The sequence below is a fragment of the Rhopalosiphum padi genome, chromosome 4 (assembly GCF_020882245.1).
Source record: "Rhopalosiphum padi isolate XX-2018 chromosome 4, ASM2088224v1, whole genome shotgun sequence".
Lineage (NCBI taxonomy): Eukaryota > Metazoa > Arthropoda > Insecta > Hemiptera > Aphididae > Rhopalosiphum > Rhopalosiphum padi.
This window is the reverse complement of record NC_083600.1, coordinates 49,418,233-49,440,212: the sequence shown is the minus strand read 5'-3', so window position 1 is coordinate 49,440,212 and position 21,980 is coordinate 49,418,233. Positions and strand designations below refer to the sequence as shown.

The 21,980-nt window shown below is 27.0% G+C and overlaps 3 protein-coding genes across 7 annotated transcripts in view; 2 read left to right on the top strand and 1 right to left on the bottom strand.

The window, feature by feature from the left end:
• Positions 1-366: 366 nt before the first annotated feature.
• LOC132928574 (protein dpy-30 homolog) lies at positions 367-2,256 on the top strand. The gene is made up of 5 exons (XM_060993358.1): positions 367-507; positions 570-659; positions 747-829; positions 912-1,042; positions 1,701-2,256. Exons 2-5 carry the CDS (start codon positions 647-649, stop codon positions 1,786-1,788), a joined length of 315 nt encoding a protein of 104 aa, XP_060849341.1. The 5' UTR covers positions 367-507; positions 570-646; the 3' UTR covers positions 1,789-2,256.
• A 1-nt stretch (position 2,257) lies between these two features.
• LOC132928569 (meckelin) lies at positions 2,258-15,781 on the top strand. 3 transcript variants are annotated; one of them, XM_060993348.1, is made up of 16 exons: positions 2,258-2,427; positions 2,503-2,655; positions 5,757-6,055; positions 6,154-6,387; positions 8,100-8,408; positions 9,456-9,580; positions 9,657-9,822; positions 9,900-10,184; positions 11,250-11,483; positions 12,605-12,736; positions 14,287-14,420; positions 14,514-14,694; positions 14,778-14,900; positions 14,960-15,062; positions 15,128-15,270; positions 15,485-15,781. In XM_060993348.1, the coding sequence occupies exons 1-16, from the start codon at positions 2,259-2,261 to the stop codon at positions 15,563-15,565; spliced, it is 2,871 nt and encodes a 956-aa protein (XP_060849331.1). In that variant the 5' UTR covers position 2,258; the 3' UTR covers positions 15,566-15,781. The 3 variants fall into 3 exon arrangements, 2 of the variants coding, with proteins under 2 accessions (XP_060849331.1, XP_060849332.1); XR_009662043.1 differs by lacking the exons at positions 15,128-15,270; positions 15,485-15,781 and having other exon boundaries at positions 14,514-14,611; positions 14,960-14,975; XM_060993349.1 differs by lacking the exons at positions 14,960-15,062; positions 15,128-15,270; positions 15,485-15,781 and having other exon boundaries at positions 14,514-14,611; positions 14,778-14,908.
• The window catches only part of LOC132928571 (GTP-binding protein REM 1-like), a 91,183-nt gene continuing 84,942 nt past the window's right edge, over positions 15,740-21,980 (bottom strand). For all 3 annotated transcript variants that reach the window (XM_060993350.1, XM_060993351.1, XM_060993352.1), the window contains 2 exons: positions 16,053-16,245; positions 15,740-15,987 (listed from right to left, as the gene is read on the bottom strand). In XM_060993350.1, the coding sequence (XP_060849333.1) occupies positions 15,755-15,987; positions 16,053-16,245 (426 nt within the window). In that variant the 3' untranslated portion in view covers positions 15,740-15,754. The remainder of the gene's footprint in view (positions 15,988-16,052; positions 16,246-21,980) is intronic.

Here is a 21,980-nt window from a genome sequence, read left to right as displayed (position 1 = left end):
TAGTGTTCATCGTGAAAGAGACAATTTCATTGAACGGGTAATAACAAAGTTTGCAATAGAAAAACCGCAAAGACTTCAGTTTGTATTTAATAGTGTTAACAAACGGCTAAACAGCATAATACAATATAGGCACTATATAGTCAGTGGCCTAGTATCATCTTATACCAACTTAAATAGTAGCATAGAAATATAGAATACTGTATAGCATAGCATTCTACGATAGTAGTAAAATGCAGTTAAATTACACGTCATGACAACTTTTAATATGTGCTATAAATATCTCTAATTCATATAAATTCATAAATTCAAAATGTTTTTATATCTTATCAGCATTGTAAGTTGATAATAGCCAGCTGCGTATACGAATGATGAGTGGCAACGTTGCGTTGTTATTATCAATAATAATGTGTACAATTTACAATATATATATATTAATAAAGTTTCTATCATTTATGTGTTGTATTTACTATTTGGTTAATAGTGTTAATATTAATAGTTGATTACTGAGTAGGTATAATAGGTATGTAGTAATGCCTTACTTTTTAATTTTGTGAATTCGTATATTTCAGGATATTTACGATCCGAAGATTTGTGAAGCGCACTGAAATAGTGCCTATAATTGTACAGATTTTCAATTGTTTTAGACATGTCAACGTCTGGTGTGCACATTTTTTCAAAGATTAACTTCAACCATTAACATTTATCATGTTTATTGACATTATTTGTTTTCAATATTTTCCTTATAGAAACAACTAACGGACAAGTGGCTACTACTCCAGTGGCACCGGCTGTTGATGCTCCACCAGAGTCGAGTGTTTCAGAATCTCAGGTATTGATTTATCATCATATAAATACGCGCAATACGAATAGTACAAAGTTTAATATTAATATTTATTTTTTTTTAAATGAAGAAGGTAACTTCCTCCGAGAGTAATGCTAAAAGGCTGAAAAATCCCAAGCACAACGCACCTATGCGCCAATATTTAGACCAAACAGTAGTACCAGCCTTGTTAGTAGGCATGAAGGAGTTAGTCAAGGAAAGGTAAATATATTTGATTATTATTTATGATTTACTATTTTAATACATAATGTTTAGTGATAAATGATAATATTCACTTAAATAGTGAATTATTAATGTTTTTCTAGTATTAATTACATTTTAATACCCTAGTCCCTATAATATCCGGTGATATCTGTAAATATTTTTATTCTTGTAGCATTGTACTTAAATTTAGTTATTTTAAATTATAAAAACATACATAAACAATTAGCTTAATTATAAATAAGTCCTGAAAAATATTATGTTAAAAATTGTTTGTGGACTCAATTTTTTAAATTTATTTGATTCAATTGTTAGTATTTGATTAATAAATACATTTTGAGGCTGCTTAATATGTAGTGACACAGTTTAATTACTCAGTATGCATACAGAATTTTGATGGTAGACTCGTTAAACACAACAAACATGTGTTGCCTGATTGCTGTCCACCACTGATTATGTTTTTTTCTTGAATATAGTCTAATATCATAGTATTATAAGTATATCAAACAATATTTTTTTTATGTATTTTGTTAAAATGTATGTTATATTGTCAAATAGTTATGTTAATTGTTGATTCAGTAATGTTATAAGTAAAAAATAATATATATGTATATTAAAACTAAAAACTGTTTCTAATTGTTATTCTTCAAACTTTCAGACCTCCTGATCCATTGGGTTTTCTAGCTGCATTTTTATTGAAGTATAAAAAGGAACATGTTGATAAAGACTCAATTTCAGAAACATAAACAGATTCATTTTCTTCTTCAAAAAAAAATAAATAACAATAATAATAATTAAATAGACATAAATAATAATCACATCTTATGCTCTTCAATTTATTTTTTTGCACTTATATTCAAATATTATTCATTTTGTGTGTACATAAAAAGTTGTTTGTTTACCAAGAAAAATATTAATTTTTTTTTCTAATATCGTAGAAGGCTGATAAAGCATTACATTTTTTTATTAAGGGTTTATAAAAACTAAAATAACTGTTATAACGACGATAAAGATGATTTTTAACCCTATTATTACTATTATGTTGCCATGGTAATTGAATCATAACAAACTAATATGTGTAAAAGCATATTCAAATCATGTAGGTATTCTCAATTGCAATGGTGTTGTAATTATTGATTTATTGTAATATTGTAATAATGATTTAATGATTCAATTATTTGTTTTATAGATTAAAAAATCCAATTTCAATATAATTATGGAGTTTTATTATTTGATTATTATTTTAAGTTTTGTAAAATTCTGTTTATCTAACAGAGAAATTGTTACATTTATTACACCCGAAAACTGTTCTGATCGTGAGTATTTTGTTCCCAGTTTAATGTCATGTATACAATGTAATGATTACCAGAAATCATCCTTAGATCGTAAGTAATTAATATTAACGATAAAATATAATAAATATATTATATATTATTATAATTTTTTTTCTATAAATCAAGGGTTGAGTTGTGTTTGTGAAAAAAATAGCAGAATTGTTGGTAAAGTTTTGGAGTTTTCTTGTGAACCATGTCCATCAAACTTAACAGCCACATCGGATCATTTGCATTGTTTGAAAAAGACTAACGTTTCATGTGGATTAAAAAACATAGAATGTAGGTTATATTAATTATGGTTAATAAATCTATATTTACGCTCAACACCCCATAGAAAATAACTAAATAATATGTTGGTACTAAATTAGTTTTTGTATTTTGTATATCTAAAATTGAAAAATGTGACAATTATATTTTGGTTTCTTCTCTTGAGAAACATATTTAATTTAGAAAAGTTTGGTGTGGGTTTAACCTATAACACTTTGACTGCGTTGTCGACATATTGCACCTGTTCTATGCGGCGGGCGTCGACAATCTGTATTACTTTCTGAACTCTCCCAATAATACCAGCATACAACAAGCTATTTGTTCTTGCGCCACTGCACAGATAAACGGTTGGAATTGTTTAATTCGCGGTGGTTTGAAATTCCGGGTATTTTTTATATTTTTTTATACCTACTACTATTATTACAAAAAATGTTCAGTATAGGGGAATCGCTTAGGTCAAACCATGCCGCAGTCAAAGTGTTAATGTTACAAATTTCTCCTAAATTAATGGTAATAAATAATAATAAATAGATACAAATATTTGTATACTCTGTCATCGAGAGAATACACCGAGGCCTGATGAAAACTGATTCTTCTGTCCTGTGCATCTCCACATGGTGCTCTGCTATGTTGGAACCAATCTCGATGTTAAAATGTTGACGTGGGATTCACAGACTCAGGGTGTTCTCTAACTGGGCAGAGTATAACAGAAAATATTCATTTAAATTAACTTGAACTGATAATAAATATAAAACAAATAAAAAATATGTAGTTGATGCTGATTTTATTAATATTTTTGCAACTTTCAATTGTTCTTTGGCATTCTTATAAACTCTTTACAATTAAAATTTAAGTTGATAACATTTAGTTTACTAATTAATAATTATACTTAATAGTAAATAATTGCATCAGAAAACTTACTTTAAAGATATGCTCTTGCAACTCAAGTACAAGTGTAATTCTACATTCGGTAGACAAGTGGTATTCCATAAAATTTAGTTAAATTGATTAGTTGGAGAAACAGATTGGTTTCTACCATACAATAATTAATTGGTATAGAGTATATACAATGAATCATTATTTACATTATTTACAAGTTATTTAAATACTACAATTATATTTCAATGTATGTTATAACATACAAAACTGATTCTTTACTTAAGCCAAAACAATGTTAAAACACAATTGTTATAAATGGAAAGTATCATTCTTACTTTGCAACAAACTTAAATTTTTGAATTAAATTTAAGTTAGATGAACTGTTGAAAATGGTCATTAGTCAATTTGTTAAGTTTAATAATAACTTTTGTCAATATATTATAACATTTAAACTAAATTAAATATGGCACAACTGGCGGAGTGGCGGGTAAGTTGGAAGTTGACAAAGTAAAACTTTGAGGCTCCCGTAGCCACTTGAAGGAGAAACAATAAAAATTGGTTCTTAGTTTTCGCATTTTATAATTATAATATTATTTTATTATATACTATATTTTATTATAAACATCTATACGTGACTTAAAAGGAGATAGTTATATCATAGTTATTGCCAATAGAATATTTCTCCACAAGTTAAACCATTGATTTAATAATATTAGAATTTATAAAATTAGATAGATAGGGGGCTCTATTTTATATTAAATTTTAAGGCCCTTTTTTGTCTAGTTGTGCCACTGCTAGACACAATTTTTATATCATGGTTGAACTACTTGAATTATATAACAATCGAAAAATGATTTTGGTTTGGTGACAACCCTTTATGAAAATGTTAGCTAGGTACTATAGTCTATAAGTTAAAAAAAGTGGGGTGAAACTTTTTTGTTATTTCTTTCATGTATATTGTAAGCACTACAACTTAGGGATACTTAAAAGTTAACATAGAATATGTATAGGTACATATCAGTATTAGGTATTCATATTATTATTTTGTAATATCATCAATGAATAATTTTATATAATAGGTACCTATATTTAATCAATGTTATATTACTTTCATTATATTTTAAGTAAATTGCCAAAATATTACTTTTTATTAAATAATATAATTTAATAGTTTGAAAAGTGAATGCATTATTACTTTTATACTACATAAAATATACTTATATACCTAACATAAGTAAAGGATAGATAATGAGAATATGGTAAGTTGATAATTATTTTTGTACCTAGGTGATAGAAGCAACTTCGGGGTGATACTGAACATTGAGTATAAGCGTGAATTAAGCCCTGGGCTTCGGTCTTGCAACACTCAAACGTCATCCATTTTGATTTCACATAATTTTTATGTGAACAAAATAGATCAATGAATGTTGGAGTTTACAAGAATATGAGTGTGTGTTATTTTTAATTATGTTTTTTTGTTTCTATTTCCAACTTTTGGAGTAATAGGTACTTACAAATGTTTCCGATTTTAAACTTCAAAGGGGGGGAGGGGTTGGTAGAAAATCGGATCTATTTAGCTCCTATTTTATGTATAAGTAAAAATTCGCAGTTCTTTTCAAAATAAATAATTGTGAAAACAAAAACAAATTAAGAAAAAAAAATGTTCACGCAAAATCAGTTTTTGACAAAATTGATATGTTTTTTTGCTACTCAAAAATAAATAATAAAAGATACTTGGAATTTTCACCGAAATATCCGAATAACGATGTTATTTATTTTATATACCTATGACATTAATATTTTCAACACATTAAAATTAATTTTAAGTTGCCTATTGCCTATTTGTACTAAGAACCTTTTCATATCGTGTTATGTTAAGTCGGTGAGCAGGGGAGATTTAGAAATGTCTTATGGGTGGATACAAACAAAAAGTTCAAATTTGCGTACATGGGGCGTAGAGTTGTAAAATATTTCATATAATTAAAAAAAGTATAAAATAGGTGAACGGAGGGGGGCACGGGCCCCATGGGTTCCTCCCTTAATACGCCCCTGTTGGTGAATATTGACTCATAACTAGTCATAACTCATAAGTTACCTAATAAAAATTAAAAATTATTTATAAATAAATAATATAATAAATTTGGATCTCTTTGTTCTTGCGTTCCTAACGCTATATAATAATTATTTTATTTTTTAAACCGAAAGTACAATTAATTTTGTTTTACAATATATAGTAGAAACTGAACCTAACGGTTTGCCGCTGACACAAAAATCGTGTATCCGTTGTTCACCCGGAACATTCCCGTCGTTCGATCGCACGAAGTGTTTACCCTGTCAAGTGGCGAATTGCACATGTCCACAAACTTCACACGAGTGGCTTTTAGACGGAACACTGTGCGTTTTCAGCCAAAATCTGACCTCGTGGCCGGACGAAAGGGAGACGCACACCGTCGAATACGACGTCGTTGGTGTGGACGTGGAGTCCAAGTATTTGAAAAAACACTTGAGAGCGTTTCTGTACAAATGCGTCAAAGTATAAAATATTATATTAAATCCATATTTATAAACTGCAGCATAAGTAGCAATAGCTGTACCTAATCAATATTTTACGGTAAAACATGTGGTTTACAGATGAAACATAGGATGTCGTGCGAGTCTCTTGGTAACCTGTGTGCGATTCAAATGTATAAGGACGAGCGAAAAGTCAACCCCTGTAGGGTGTTCAAAGACTACAGGCGTATACCTACTTCATCGGATGCTGATCGTTTGCCATTACCTTGGATTTACTATGGCGAAGGAGATGCTTCTATCGCGATGAATAGAAAAAAAATTACGTCCAAGTACTCTATACGACCTGGCAGTAATGTATGTATCTGTAAATGTATTATATTATGCACGTACCGTTTATTAACGAAATTAACCTTATCAAGTAAATGCGTAATTTTAATTAGGTACTTATGATTTAAGCCGGTCAATAGTATCTAGATATTGAGTTCAGTTAAAATCTTTAAAAAGGTGGTTCAATTTTAGCAGACGACCACCCGACATTACTCACCTCATCAATTAGAAACTACGAAAAAATATTAAAATATTGCTAAATTTTTCAACACTATAAAATCTTAAAATATTCTAATCGTACTGTCTCGTTGTCTCATCGTAATAGGTTATGTAAGAATGGCAGTGTAGTGTTATTGAATTAGGGTAGTTTGAGAAAATTTTAGATTTTTTCTCAGATTTTAACCAACGAGTAATACTTATCATTGTGTTGCCATTTACTATTCAATTATACAAACAAATATAATAAATACACATAAATGATAAATCATATAATGTACATAATAATTCCATTAAAATTAAACCTTACCAGAGGTGGTTAGATTTTTAGGTAGATTATTTTTTTGGGAAAATATTTTAAAGGTAACATTTTTTAAACATTCAAATATTCAATATGTCAATAATTTAACTACAATATTATAGTAAAATCTACCTATAACTGTAATTTATTTTACCCATACAAAATTATCTTTGGTTTAAGAAGACGTTAAATAAAAATTATAGAATAATAATAATAAATTTGTGTTAATATATTTTTACTAGCAATTTTATTTATTTATTTCGTAAGATTAAATACCGTTAAGGTTAACAACTCTCTTTCAATATTCTTAAGCCAATTGTAACATATTATGGTATAATATCAAGGTTTTGAACTCTCAAGGCTTAAGAAGACTTCGTACCTAATGTGAATTTCCGTGAAGGCGAAGTTGGTCCCTGGCATTATCCGATATGTTAAATTTCCACGGATTTAGCTTATGATATTTCAATGGTGTATTTGCAGCCCTGCAGGGTCAGAATATATTTTAAGCAATTGGCTTCTCTTAAAACATTTTATAGAAAAGCGTTAAAAAAAAAAAAAACAAAACTATATCGTAATTTTTTCTTTGAAATATACATTGTGTTTGTAAATTACGGTATACACTCGTATAATCTTGATGTACGTATAAATAATTTAAGGATGATGTTACCTTATAATGTACATTATACATATATATATTACACTGAAACAAAGTTATTTTTATAAATTGTTTAAAATATTACAAAAATAAAACATTAAAAAAAAAAGTTAAAAACAACGTTTTAAATGAATAAAATGTTTGTTTTATGTTATATAAAAAAAACTATTTATTTCCAACCCTGCGTTTTTGTGAATTCTAAAAACTTATTTGCAATTATTAAATTTATTATATTTATATATTATTAGAAGAAATATTTTAATAATTGAACAATGGTCAACAATCAACACTCAATAACGGTCTTTATCTTTTAGTATGTTTATTTACTATACTATACCTAACATCATGATATAAATATATCGATGTAAAATGTAATAACCTATACAATAATTATTATTAAAAACGGTAATAACTATTATACTAATACTATTTATATTTTATTAAATCAATTATTTTCCCTACAACCAATCACCCACCCAACATTTATAGGTGGTTGAAAATGTTGAAATGCACCAACTTTTTAGTGCATAGCTACTTGGCGCCACATGATAATATATTTAATTTCAGAAAAGTAAATTGAAGTTGGTTGCAGCCAGATATAATTTAAACGGATCGTTTATTAAAGTATCTGAAGTGAGCCCTGTTGAGCTTCAGCTGTGTCCTGGATTATGGAACGGCATCGAGTCGGCATTTCGGTTTGGTGCTCGATACTTCCACACTTGTAATATACCAGCGAAACAATTGATCGGCCAAGGGTCCACAGAGCCCATATTTTATGACTTTTACTTACAATACGATGACGGTAAAAAGAGCATGTTGTACGCAATACCGTTGTTAGTACGAAATATTAAAGTGGGAACAACGTATCCAAATAAGGTGAGTTTATAAAAAAAAATTTAAATAGTTACTAAACTTTAATAGGTACCTAATAATGTAATTTATTGTAACTTTAAATATTTTGCAAAATTATAATACAATATATTATAATGATTCTGATCTTGTTCAATAAGCGTTGACAAGATTTTTATTATTAATATAATTTTACAATTAAAGGAAATTTTCGTATTTATATCTTGTCTGTAATTGTAATTATTATTATTATAAAAGAGTTAAATTTCAAATAAATGTAACGATTCGTGGTCACATAATTCTGATAGCTATTCATTATTACTATTTAAAATACGCATGGGCTTAAATATCAGCTCAATTATTATTATTGTTTTTTTTTTATTTTATATAAAAACTATTATAGTACCTACACAGCTCTGTAATAAATATTTTTTTATCTATTATGGCCACCCTTGAAGATATAAGTTCTTTTAAAAAGTCCAATAGTTTTATTTTGTAGAATTGTTATTTACTTTTTGTATTTTTTTAGAACTTATTTTGAATTTACGCACTAGGTACTTAATTATTTAATTGTATTACTGGTAAAGTTAATCTAAATCATAGAAGTTTTTAGAAATCCTATTGTTATAATAATGATTGTCATAATATATGCACTAAAACGTTTAAAACGCATTTTTTCTGATTTATGAGCACTAAACAAATAATAACTAATAACTAATAAGGCATCATAAATGGTCAATAAATGTATGTATAATGTATATGCCTTTATATATTTATACTATATTCATCCTATTTAATTTATAATTCGCAATGTATTAGCAATAATTAAAATTACTCACTATTCAAAATTATATAAAATCATAATTGAAGGAACAAATATTTGCGCTATTGATCATATGGATAAAAATTTCGTATAATTTATTGTCTTATTAAAATAATAATTATAATAATAAAATCCTTTAATTTTAAATGTAAACTTTTGAAGTACAATAAAAGGTTGTTATTAATATGATATATACATATATATTATATGTATTTATATTTATTAGATAATAGATAATTAAATTCTATTAGGGCAGAGATACATCACAATGGTTGTTAACAAGACGTATGTTTTTAATGGATCTGTTTAGTGGATATTCTATTAAGACACAAGGTTTGCCAACGGTAATACAATACTTGAAAACCATTAAACTCGTGTAAGTGAAAGTAAAATAATTATAGACATTATTGATTATAACGTTATTAAACATGATTTTTTATTTCTAATTACAGAGTACAAGCTCAACGAGAAATTGAAAACGAAGGAAATATCTATCCACCGTTTATGGTTTTAGAATATGGCCAAATAACTGATGAAAATATATCGTCGAACGAGCTGTGTCCGGTGACGTTCACAGTCGAATTTTATATGGAAAACGATATATTGCATTACGTCGACGTAAGACTGTCGTTTAATGTGTAATATTCTGTATGAGTTTTTTTGGAAAGCTTACCATTTTATTGCTTATTCTTTAGATGAGTTTGGGTATTCTTAGTGGATGTGTATTCATCTGGAGCTGTATACACACGTGGAGCGAATCAAAACGATGCGGAAGAATGGCAATTGACTTGTGGACAGTTGGACAATTTGCAATTACTTGTTGTTCACATTTTGCTAATATGATATTTGTGGTTTGCCTACTATTGGCTATTCATACGTTGTTCTTTTATAAAGCTCAAAGTGTTGTTTATATACTTTTACCGTCTCAAGATCTGGAAGCTGTTGTTAATCGTTATATAATTATTGCATTTATATTAAAAGTATGTACCTATATCGTTTATTAATGATAGTATTGATGTCATTAATATTCTAAAACCAGCATAGAGATATAGTAATGATTCAAAGTGTTAAAAAAATAGAGCAACATAAAGATGCTATTTTAGATTCTGAATGGAGCGATAAACGTATTGATTTTACAATAATTTATGTGTTTTTTTTTTGTTGTGTTTATTATCACCTTTTGAAGAAGTGAAAATGTTGAGATTTTCAACACAACATATCTTTCGGTAGAAAAATTAATCTAGTTGGTACTTTGGGGGTGTCAAAAGTAGAAAATTCAAATTTAACACATACATTACAACGACTGGCTTGATAATGAGGTACATTTAAAGGTACACAACTCCTACTGTACATTAAAATCGTTACTTACTTATTCGGGTTATACCCTTTAATTTTTAGTTTAGTTAGTCTTGGTATCTTGGTCATTGTTTACATAATATAACAGATCATTTTTATAATATACAAAGTTCATTGAATAATTTAAATAATTGTTTGTTAGAAATTTAATTGTGTTCAGTTTGTCACTTCTAAGCGTAAGAGATTAATTCTGATACTACGACGAGTTTAGTAAATTTAAATGGTATATTTAAATATGATTTTTAAAAACCAAATGTTTTGGTGTGAATATATGATTTTAACTTAAACCAAACTAAATAATTATGTAACTAATAACGCATACGTTTTTTTTTATTTATTAAATTCGTACCTTTTGCTTAACTGACCAGATATTGAAATCTTCTTAAACATTATTAAGCTCTTTCTTATTTAACTTTTGTTACACAAAAGTATTTCGAGAAGTAATTTGTATAAGATGTATATATTTTATGTTATTTATGTATTCGTTTAAATGCACAATTAAACTCATCGAAAGTCATTTTTTTTTTTTTAAATACTTTGCTTTAATAAAATATATTAATATGTTAATATATACATAGGCAGGTATGATATTTTTATTATCTTATTACATACTTATAAAATATTGAGTAAGACTTACACATATTATCAAAAACTTATACCTATGTCATTAATGTTTATGTATTTTGCAGATTGTTGAAATTGTACGATTAATATGGAAACAAACAAATATTGATATATTTTTGGTAGATTGGGAAAAACCAAGAATTTTATCAAATCAAAAACAAAATGGTATAATGGCTACACAAAAGCAAACTGTAAGCATATGGAGAAGCTATTTTGTAGCAAACGAATGGGCTGAAATACAGACGAAAAGAAAAATTAGTTCGCCCTTGCAACTGTTATTAACTATACTCCTTTTAAAAGTATGTTCATATTTATAAAATAAATTTAATAATGTTGGATTTTTGAATAACGTACCTAAAATAATAACAAGTTAAATGTTAATAATTTCAATAGATTACAAATAGAGGGGAGTTTCCTGAGTGCGTTCCGAAATTACTCTTTTTTAAATGTTACGAATGCTTCCAAAATAATGTATCACCCGAGTTCATCTTAAGAAAAAAGGTCATATTTTTTACTTAGCTGTAGTGCTTCCCAGTTTATTTAGAGGTACCCAAATATTATTGAAGTTAAAATGAAATGCAATTTCCCCACCATTTCCAGTGCTTCACAATTATAGCTGTAAAAAATGGACCAATTGCGCCTAAAACAAAGTTTTTCAATTGTGCTTGTATTCAAATTTGCCTAGTTTCATGTATGAAAATATTGTTGTTCGATTTAATTCCATCAACATTAACATAAACAATCTAACCACTAAAATGCTTGAAAATTAAAAACTTATTTATCGATCAATATTGATTATATACTGGTTAAAATGACTGGTTATAATATATTTTATAACAGTTTCGGGAATTTTATGAAACGTTATTATTACGCAAGTAAAGCAAGATGTTGAATTTGAAGAAAAAAATTATTTATTTATATTATATTATGTATTAACATTCGCCAAACAATCAGTTAGTGTATACATTTATTATATAATTATAACTAACTAATAAGTTTTCTATAGGTATTGTAAAATGTTTTGAGCGCAATTGGACTATCGATCCTAAAGGCTAAAATGTATAGAGCGCAATTGGTATATAAAAAAGTAATTTTAACCGCAATTGGTAAATCATTTGAACCACCATATTTGATCGTCAAACCTGTATCTTGAAAGGTTTATTTGATTATTTTATCTTAAATGGGTACCTAATACCTATAGCTGTGGACCGAGGATGCACTCGGACTACGAATAAGGTGAAAAATAAAAACGGGACGCACCCGGGATATCTTCAAATAGAGTTTACCGAATCATCAGTTATGCGAAAGTTGAAAACTGTTTGATACATATTAGTTGACACTAGATACTAAAAATAATATTTTAAAACAATAATTTCTTTTTTATCATAAATATATTTTTCATTTTAAAATATTATTTTAGATTTATGGTTTGGAAAACTGGGCTGCAGCTGAGCCCGAAGTACATTTAACCAAAGTTCCGTATAGACCGATTAGTCAGCTTTTGGGATTTGGTATGCTTGTTATCGTGTTCAGTATTGTGTACATAGTTCAGGTATGAAAAATCCCATAGTTATGCATTTTATTTAGCTTTGTGATTTATTGTCTGTAATGAAGTTATTGTTATTGCCATAAAGCATAAACAAACAATAATTCGAGATTGTTATGAACATTTTCTTCGTAATATATTAACAACTTTAACGCATGATTGTACAAATTAAATAATTTATGATTGTTTTCTTGTGAAAGTTGAAAAATGTAGTCAAGCGTGAAATAAAGTATTTATATTAAGCTCAATTTAATTCTCAAAAACTGCGTGTTTCATAAATGTGAGATTTTCGGAATCAAGGTCTTGATATGATGACGTAGATTTTGGAATGGTTATCAATTTATCGTTCTCGACCTCTCTTTTGAGTATGATTCTTATTAAAGTGTTGATTATTAGTAATAATTTATTACTCATAACTAAATTATTGGAAAAAATTGTATATATTAAATTCTTTATTTTAAAATTATGTTAGGTTTTTATATTTCTTTATTAGTTATTATTAAATATTTAAATACCTATTAAAGAAATTGTCGTAGAATTTTATAGTACATATTAAAATTTACTTTTGTAGACCTTAACTAAAAAAATATTTCTTATTTATTAATTCAAATATTTTTCATTAAATATTTAATACTAATTTAACTTTTTAACTTAATTCTATTTGAAATTATTTTCCTAAAATTAAGAAATAATAGTTTAAGACTTATTTTAAGTCTACTAACTTCAACTTACTTTTTGATAAAATAATATTAAAAACAAAGTATAAAAACATTTAACATATTTTGAAAAAAATCAACAGTTATAATTTACACAAATGTCAATTATCAAAAATGAAGATGTAATAGTAGATACAGTTTTTCAATGTATAAAATGTACACAAATAGTTAGATAAGTTAATTAGAAAAAAACGATAGGTAAACTAAAAAAGACAGATAAATCTTAAATGTACCAAGTACTATACTTATAAACATAAAATTGATCAAATCAGGTATGAGGGATAAAGGTATTAGGTATTAACAATTAGGATTATTATTGAACACAGAATATGAATAATATTCAAAATCATCAAACAAAATATTATCAATATCAGAGTATATACTATAAATCAATCATAATATAATATTATACACAATAAATTGAGGAATTTCAAACATAGTGTTTTGGATTCAGTATTTACTATTTACAATAACTAATATTTAAATAATATAATGTAATCTTCTTTAAAAGGAAAATGTATATTTGAAATGGTTTAGTATGTGTTTGTCATAGGTAGTGACAAAACATTTTAGCAACAACGCATATTTGATGAATAAAGTAAACATTTGGGATTTTTATTTAATTATTGATATATACAATTAATAAGGTAGTTGATTTAATATTATCTAATCTTCGTGATTACCAGTTAGATTACATGATAAAACGGTATTGCTTTAAATGCTTTACTTTAGTGTCAAATGTAATTTAAAAAAATAAATGGTCTGAAATTATTATATTAGATTAAAAATATTGTTATTTAATTTGTTGTAATTAAAAATATATATTTTCTACATACACAGTGGATAACGACAGTAGCAATATATGAGAGGTACATAAAAAATTGTATACAGCAGTTTGTCGATATCTGTTCATTGGCCAATATCAGCGTTTTCATTTTGTCTGCAGAATTTTTTGGTTATTATATACATGGCAGGTAAATAATTTATATTATGTTCTAATATTGGTTCAGATGAATATTACGAATTGCTGGCAAGTGCTAAGTGACTCAATCATGATTTGTCTATAGATCGGCCCACGGATTTTCGGATACTGACATGGAGAGTTTGATTGGTCAATTGAGAAGAGAAGAAGACAATATGGTGAGGCACAGAGGTTTAATGCCAGGTACGGATAATCAGACGTTTGAAATGACTGTTCCTTCATCGTTGAAGACATACTATCGACGAGTTATGGCCCCATTGAATAGTGTAAAGCGACCACAACATATTATTTACTACCAAATACGTGTATGTGTTTCGATTTTATTTCGTTAAACCATTTATTTTTTTAGATCCAATCCAAACAACTCTCGGGTTCGTCGTTTAGAATTAAAAAAGTAGACAAAATGGATATGGTAAAAATAGGACAGGCATATAATAATATGAATAAATTCTTAGCAGCATTCCTGGATCATGTATGTAAACAATTTTAGTATGGAATCAAAACAATTTGACTTAATGTAATTTATTTTAGGCTTTGAAAGATTTGGACTATGAAATTCGCGAAAAAACTTTCGTCGAGAAGCTATTAGGGATTGAGTATTCAGATCCTTTGGACAAAGGAGTATTTTTCATAGGTGAATACCAACTTTAAAATTGTTTTTATTTTATATATATTTTAAATTATATAATTATTTTATAGATGATGGTCATTCGTTTGATCAAGTGATTTTTTACGGAAATGAGTGTACTTTAGTGATATTTGACTTGATGATGTTATCATTTTTTTACGTACTTACTGAAAATATTGTGCTCGCTGCAATTATCACAGGATTTTTAATTAAGGTTTGTAACTACAGGAATTATGATTAAAAAATTATTACATCATAATATATAGTTATAAATTATATATTTATGTATATATACATGTAAGCAATTTTATTTTCCTAGCTAGGGTACTTTAATAAATATATATATTTTTTTAATTTGTATCACAAATCAGGAATACAATTTATCTTTTATAAATATTAAAACTTATTCGAATAATGTGTTCTTGTAGATAATGAGCGTCATCAGAACAACATTTGGCAAAAGGAATTTAGCCAAGAAAACCTTAATTGATGAGAGGTTTTTAATATAAAAACAAAGTGGCATATATTTTAACAAATAATTATTTTATCTCAAGTTAGATATGTATTTTTTTTTTGTAATATCTATTTTTTTTATAAAATTTGTAAATTTTGTACTTGAGGGGGGAAATATAAATTGGGTATTGGATAAAGAAATTGGTCCACAAAAAATGTTAAAATATGTTATGTTAGTAAAATAATTAAATACTGAATAAGTTTTCACTGGACTTGACGCCTCTTAAGTAAGCTAAAAAGTCCTTATACAGTTTTGTGACACTATATTTTTTCCTTTTGCTGTTATACATCCTTTCTCTGAGTGGGTTTAGCTTGATTTGAGCCAAAATGCCTACTAGTAGCTTGTCCACATTATGATCGATACCACTTGAAGTTTCAATAAATTTACAATTCCAACTGTATGCCAAATTTCGTCCAACTGTTTAAAAGTAAAATCGTTTTATAATATTTTTAAATTAATAAATTATTAAAATATTTTCTAACCATTTGTTTGAATTTTTCTTGTACGTTCCAAGTCTGATTTGTTTCCAACCAATATTACACCTCTTGTATGAATGTATTCGCCTTTCCATAGAAACAGTAACATCTGTTCCGCCATATCAAAACTCCTCTCGTCGACAACCGAATACATAACTATAAATACATTAGGGTTGTAGGTCGAGCATAGTGTTTCAATCTGAAAATAAAATATATTAAAGTTAATTTAATAAATAAAAACCTAAGTATTATTGGATTACATAGAAATATAGCATTAATTATATATTGATATAGATTAGTTAATAATATAATGAATTATTAAATTATTGGAAATAATTCGATGAAAATATTCAGTAGTTCAGTTATTGATAAAATTAATAAATATTTATACTCGTATAGGTACATTCAATATTTTATTTAATAAATCTATGTCTCGAATCTTGAATTGATCTTTAACAAACTCTAGTAAATTAATATATATACGGAATAATAATGAAACTAATAATGAAAGCACGAGTTACGATCATATGTAAGAAAGATGGATAAATTACTATGCTAAATTGATCGTTGATCAATAATATGTAATTCAATAATTATTTTGTTACTTAAATGTGCTAAATATACTTCTGATTATATACTTTTAGATTCTGAGCAGAGCGATTAATGTATTGATTTTACAATAATGCGTTTGTTTTTTTCCGTTAAAAAAAAATAACTAAAGATAGGTACTTTATATTTTCACCAAGTATATTATCATTTTCTATTTACAATACATTTTAAAAGATATTTTGATTATTTTTGAGCAATTTATAGGCATGAGAATTTTGCAATTGTTTTATTCTAAGAATTCTAGAAAATGTAATACAAGATTCTAAAATCTAAGGTTCTAATATCTGTATAAAAATATTAAAAATACATAAGCACATTTTTTTATATAGGTACATGATAATTATTTGTTATAGATATTTTAGTTTAAATTTGGATGGTTAATTATTTTATTATAATTTAAAAACATTATACGTGGGAATTTGCAATTTTTACGTGTATTATACCATTATGAATTTTATTATACGCAATGACATTTTTGATTTATTTTAAGACATTATATTCTATTTATACTATGAATATTTTTTTACTGTTTACAGTATTTACAGAATGAATGATCTTATTACATTTTGAGTTTTGTGTTATTTAAGTTTATATAATATGGTATAAATATATATTATTATAATAATTAAATTCTAATATTCTAATAATTGTAACGTTGTAAGAAAAAATTAAATCAACCTACCGTAATACTAGAAGTTAAATAAATCACCTTAACTTAACTAACTTAGTGATAGGCTAACTGAAAGTTTCGGCTCAGATTCGTTTTTATAGAATGATATAATATTACCTATTTAATGAATTTAAATTTAACAAATTCATTACGGCCTACTCGGCCTTTAATGTACAAACGAGCGGTACCTACATGACTACCTTTTTAACTATTTTCAAACATAATATTATATTATTTATATTTATTAAATGCTAATTTAATAAGTACATATGTGTACTAAATTAACATATTATATTAATACGGCCGCTTTTATACAATGCCTTAAAAAATAGGTTTTAAAATTAAATTGAAAAATCAAAGAAAACAATAATTATTTATTTTTATCAGGTTTCAGGTAATTAGTGTAATAAAAACATTTATTTGACCATTTTAAAACTGTATTTATTTTTTATATTAACTATAGAAATCGATTGATTATTTTTATAATTTAAGCTATATTTAACTGTAATAAATATAATTATCTTTTTTATAAATTTTTTTCAGCTGACTTTCTTTAAAATGTTATATGTATTGAGGTTGTCGTAGTCGGTCAAAATTATTTAGATTTTACATTTAGGCTTTTTACTGTGACAAAGTTGTGAGGCTTAAGCTAATCTGATTTTAATTTTGTAAACTCAGTTTAACGATAGCGGTTATACGGTACGCAGGCATTGACGTACGCTGTGCTCGCTCTATATTTGATTACTTGCCTTAAATTTTAATGAATATTGAATATGGTTTACTAAAGTCTAAAAATGAGTAATGTTTTAATAAATGTTCATATATTTTATCTATTTATTATTTATTTGAACTCACTTGCTTATGTCGTAAGTATGAAATAAAAAAATACGTACTTCTACTATCTGTCAGGCCAAGGGCGGATACAGTGGTCCTAAACAGGGGGGGAGGGCAATTTGTTAGTAAGTTATCAACTAAAAAAAGGTCATCATCTATTTAAAAAAATAATATATGATAGTTTTTTTTGTGAACGGGGGGGGAATTGCCCCCAATCCCCCCCATGTACTCGCCCTTGTATCAGGCGTATGTATATTATATTATTATGAACAAATTGTTTCTTATCAGTAACCGCCTTAGCGGACTTGAAATTATATAAGATATATTCATCAACGGTACGCTGTCGCTAGCAGTCTCGCCGCCGTTACCGTTATAGAAACTATAATGAATAAAATAATTAAATATATACCTAAGTAAAATTACTACTTGTTATTATAGTAATATTACTAAGGCGGCCAAAATACAACTAAAACTATAAATACAAATAATGGATCCGATTCGCATCAGAATGCAGTCACAATCAACAGTCCATATAATGGTTACAGCAATTTACCTGCGGAGCACTCCACTCTTATAATACATTTTCTCCGACTCACTTGAAAAAAATAAATATGTAACATGCGCCTTTTCAGATGTTTAATAAGTTTTTGACAGGATTTTGATGAATTACTTTTTGAATCAAAAAAAATCTTGTACATTTTTAATCATTAAATCTTATCTGTCAAATCGCCATTTTCAAATTAGATTTAGTGATGTACTCTCAAGTAGTATAGCGAATATTTCTACTAGTGTCTTCCAAGTTCCAAGGGTGTCTACTTTCCTCTGTTCTTTATACAATTTATGTCACCGATCAATCGTCCACTCCAAACGGCTGCAAACGAGTTGTATCCCGTAGTTTTTTTCAGGTTACACGAATTGTGTCCCTCAGTTTTTTCGGGTTACACGAATTTTTATAAATTCAAATCGTGAATTTGTCTATTAAAAAATTTAAAGGTATATTATATATGATAATATTTTACACGAAAAATGAAAAAGTTCGTATAAAAAAGTCATATACTCGTCGTAGCTCCACGTATACCTTATCTCCACCCGATAATAATAATGAACAGAATCGAACAATTGTATTCAGTAAATAATCTTATGAAATATATGTTGGTATTTATACAACATTGAAATGGAAAAATTTCTCGATTTAAATTTATAAAAACTTTATTATTTCAATTAACGAAACGACATATTTTATTCTTATGAAAAATATCGATTTGAATTTGTCAGCATACAACTTGTGTAAAACTTTATAAGACAGTTGGGACTCATTTCGTGTATCCCACTTTTATCATTGGGACAAATCGTTAACTGTGCTCCAAACATCTTGGTTGCTAACATGCTGACTATGCTGATGATTGTCGCTTATAATCTCCATCAGCCCTGACCCGGTTATAGCTTCACTTAATCTCCAAAATCATCTTACCTTTATGGGAGATTGATACACTAAATGACGGTTCAAAATAAACCAATCAAAATCTGGCCATACTATACTTACACTCAGATTTTCCCCTTGACCTGAGGTTTATATATTATATAATATATATATATGGTACCCAAATCAAATTTCTAGGATTAATATTAGATCATAGACTTACATGGTAAGTAATCTCAAGGACTAAATTTAAATTATCGATGATTGAAAACATTTGGCGTTAAAAATAAATAGGTACACACACACACACACACACACACACACACACACACACACACACATTATAAATCTCTTGTTAAACCCATCTGGATGTATGGCTTTCAATTATGGGGTAATGCAAAAAATCTAATATCAGTATAATTCGATCATTTCAAAATATCGAACCAAAGAAATGAATAAATACCCCGCTTTACGTCTCTAACCATACAATACATAATATTGAGATCTCAAACATGAGATCTGTTCATGAAGAAGTGATAATATTTCCAAACATTTCCACTGCGATTTATTCACCCAAGTTTAGTTAGGAAATAGCTCTACGTGTAATCGAGTGTTGTTCTATAGTTTTGGTGGTGTAAGATATCGTAGCAACAAAATAATAGTAATACCAATTATTATTAAATGCATTACGTGAGGTGGAAGCAGTCCGGATGGATTATGAGAATCAAGAAATTCATTAGGATTGTGTATGTACTTCACCATCTACTATACGTCTATACGTATCGATTGCCACGTACATTTGTCCATCTCAATTTAATTGAGAAACAGAGCAACAAAAATGTCTTCGATATTATTCAGTAGAACTATCTGCAGAGTTATTCAATTTATTAAAATTAAATTAGTCATCTGTGTGCATGTACAATATACGCGACGATGCAATTATGCCATTTTTAAATGGTTTCGATCCAATGTCGATTTACAGGTACTTTTAATGCCACTCAAATAACTCGATCAGAAAATTGAACGTCTCGATAATAGCCTATATATAATACAACCTCGGTATGTAGCTTATATATTCATATCAGCCATTGTGCATTTATACTAATCATTATCATCATCACTTTTTTAAAATTTTATTTTGAACACATTTATTTTGGATTGCGTTTCTATTAATGAACTCGTATAAATTAAAACTTATTATTGTGTATTATTAATAATTAATATGATCATAAAATTATTGTTTTTAAGCTATAGGCAATATAAATACTATTGTAAAAAGGAAAACAATAATTACAAATATAAATTTTATCGTTAATGATGTAATGGATTTACTATTTATATTTGTGTATTAAGAGTAAAATAAAATGAATAGCGCTCAAAGTGGAGTTTCTACAGTAATAATGATTTTATTACATTACTTTCACATAATTTGTGTTCAATTACGTTAACAAATCTCAGGTTCAACTTTTGACTTTTACTTGGTGACATTAGTGTTATTGATTTTTAACTTGAATGAACAAAAGTTTGAAAAAGAAGTTTGAAAAAATATTTTTTTCTTCGAGAAATTAGGTTAAGTGAGTTTAAGTGTAAACGACATACCTATATGATGAAGAGAACACTCCATTATGAACCTAGTATAAACAGATTTGTGACTGCAAAATTCAGTGAGCGATTGGCACACATTGAACCACACACACACCTATATAATATCAAGGAGTTCATTCTTAGAAATAAAAAACACAATTGAGTAGACAAAGATTATATCAAAACGGCTTGAACAAACACGTAGGATTATTGAACGGGTAAATTGTTTCCGTCATTTTTCTGATCCTATGTGAACTTCTTATGCAAATCATTACGTGATGAATATACATTGTTGTTTTTAAGACAAGAATACATTTTTATATTTCAATGCTCAACACTATAGTATGATATGCGACATTTTTATTGGTATTTATTTTCGATCACAACAATGCAGTGAATAATATATATATAAAGCATATAGAAATTTAACATATATGCTGTATTATAGTGTTAATCTGTTGATTTCTAAAAATTAATAATATGAAAATATGTATCTACTATAATAGCTTTTAAATTTGATGTAATTTTTAGATATAAATTTGAATGTAATAGTATATTTTTAAAATTTTAAAAATACTTTTTTTTTTTTATGACAAAGTAAAATTATAAAATTTAACATATGGCCAAACTAAGTTTCTTCAATACATAATATGTATGTTTCGTCGTTTTTGAATAATTTTATACTTGTCAAAATCATTATATAAAATAATATAGATTTGCCATTCTTTATAAGATGTAACATGTGTTTTGGATTAAATTTGTCATTTTGAAATATTGGTTAGGTTAGATAAATATTTTAATATGCTCAACTTATTGT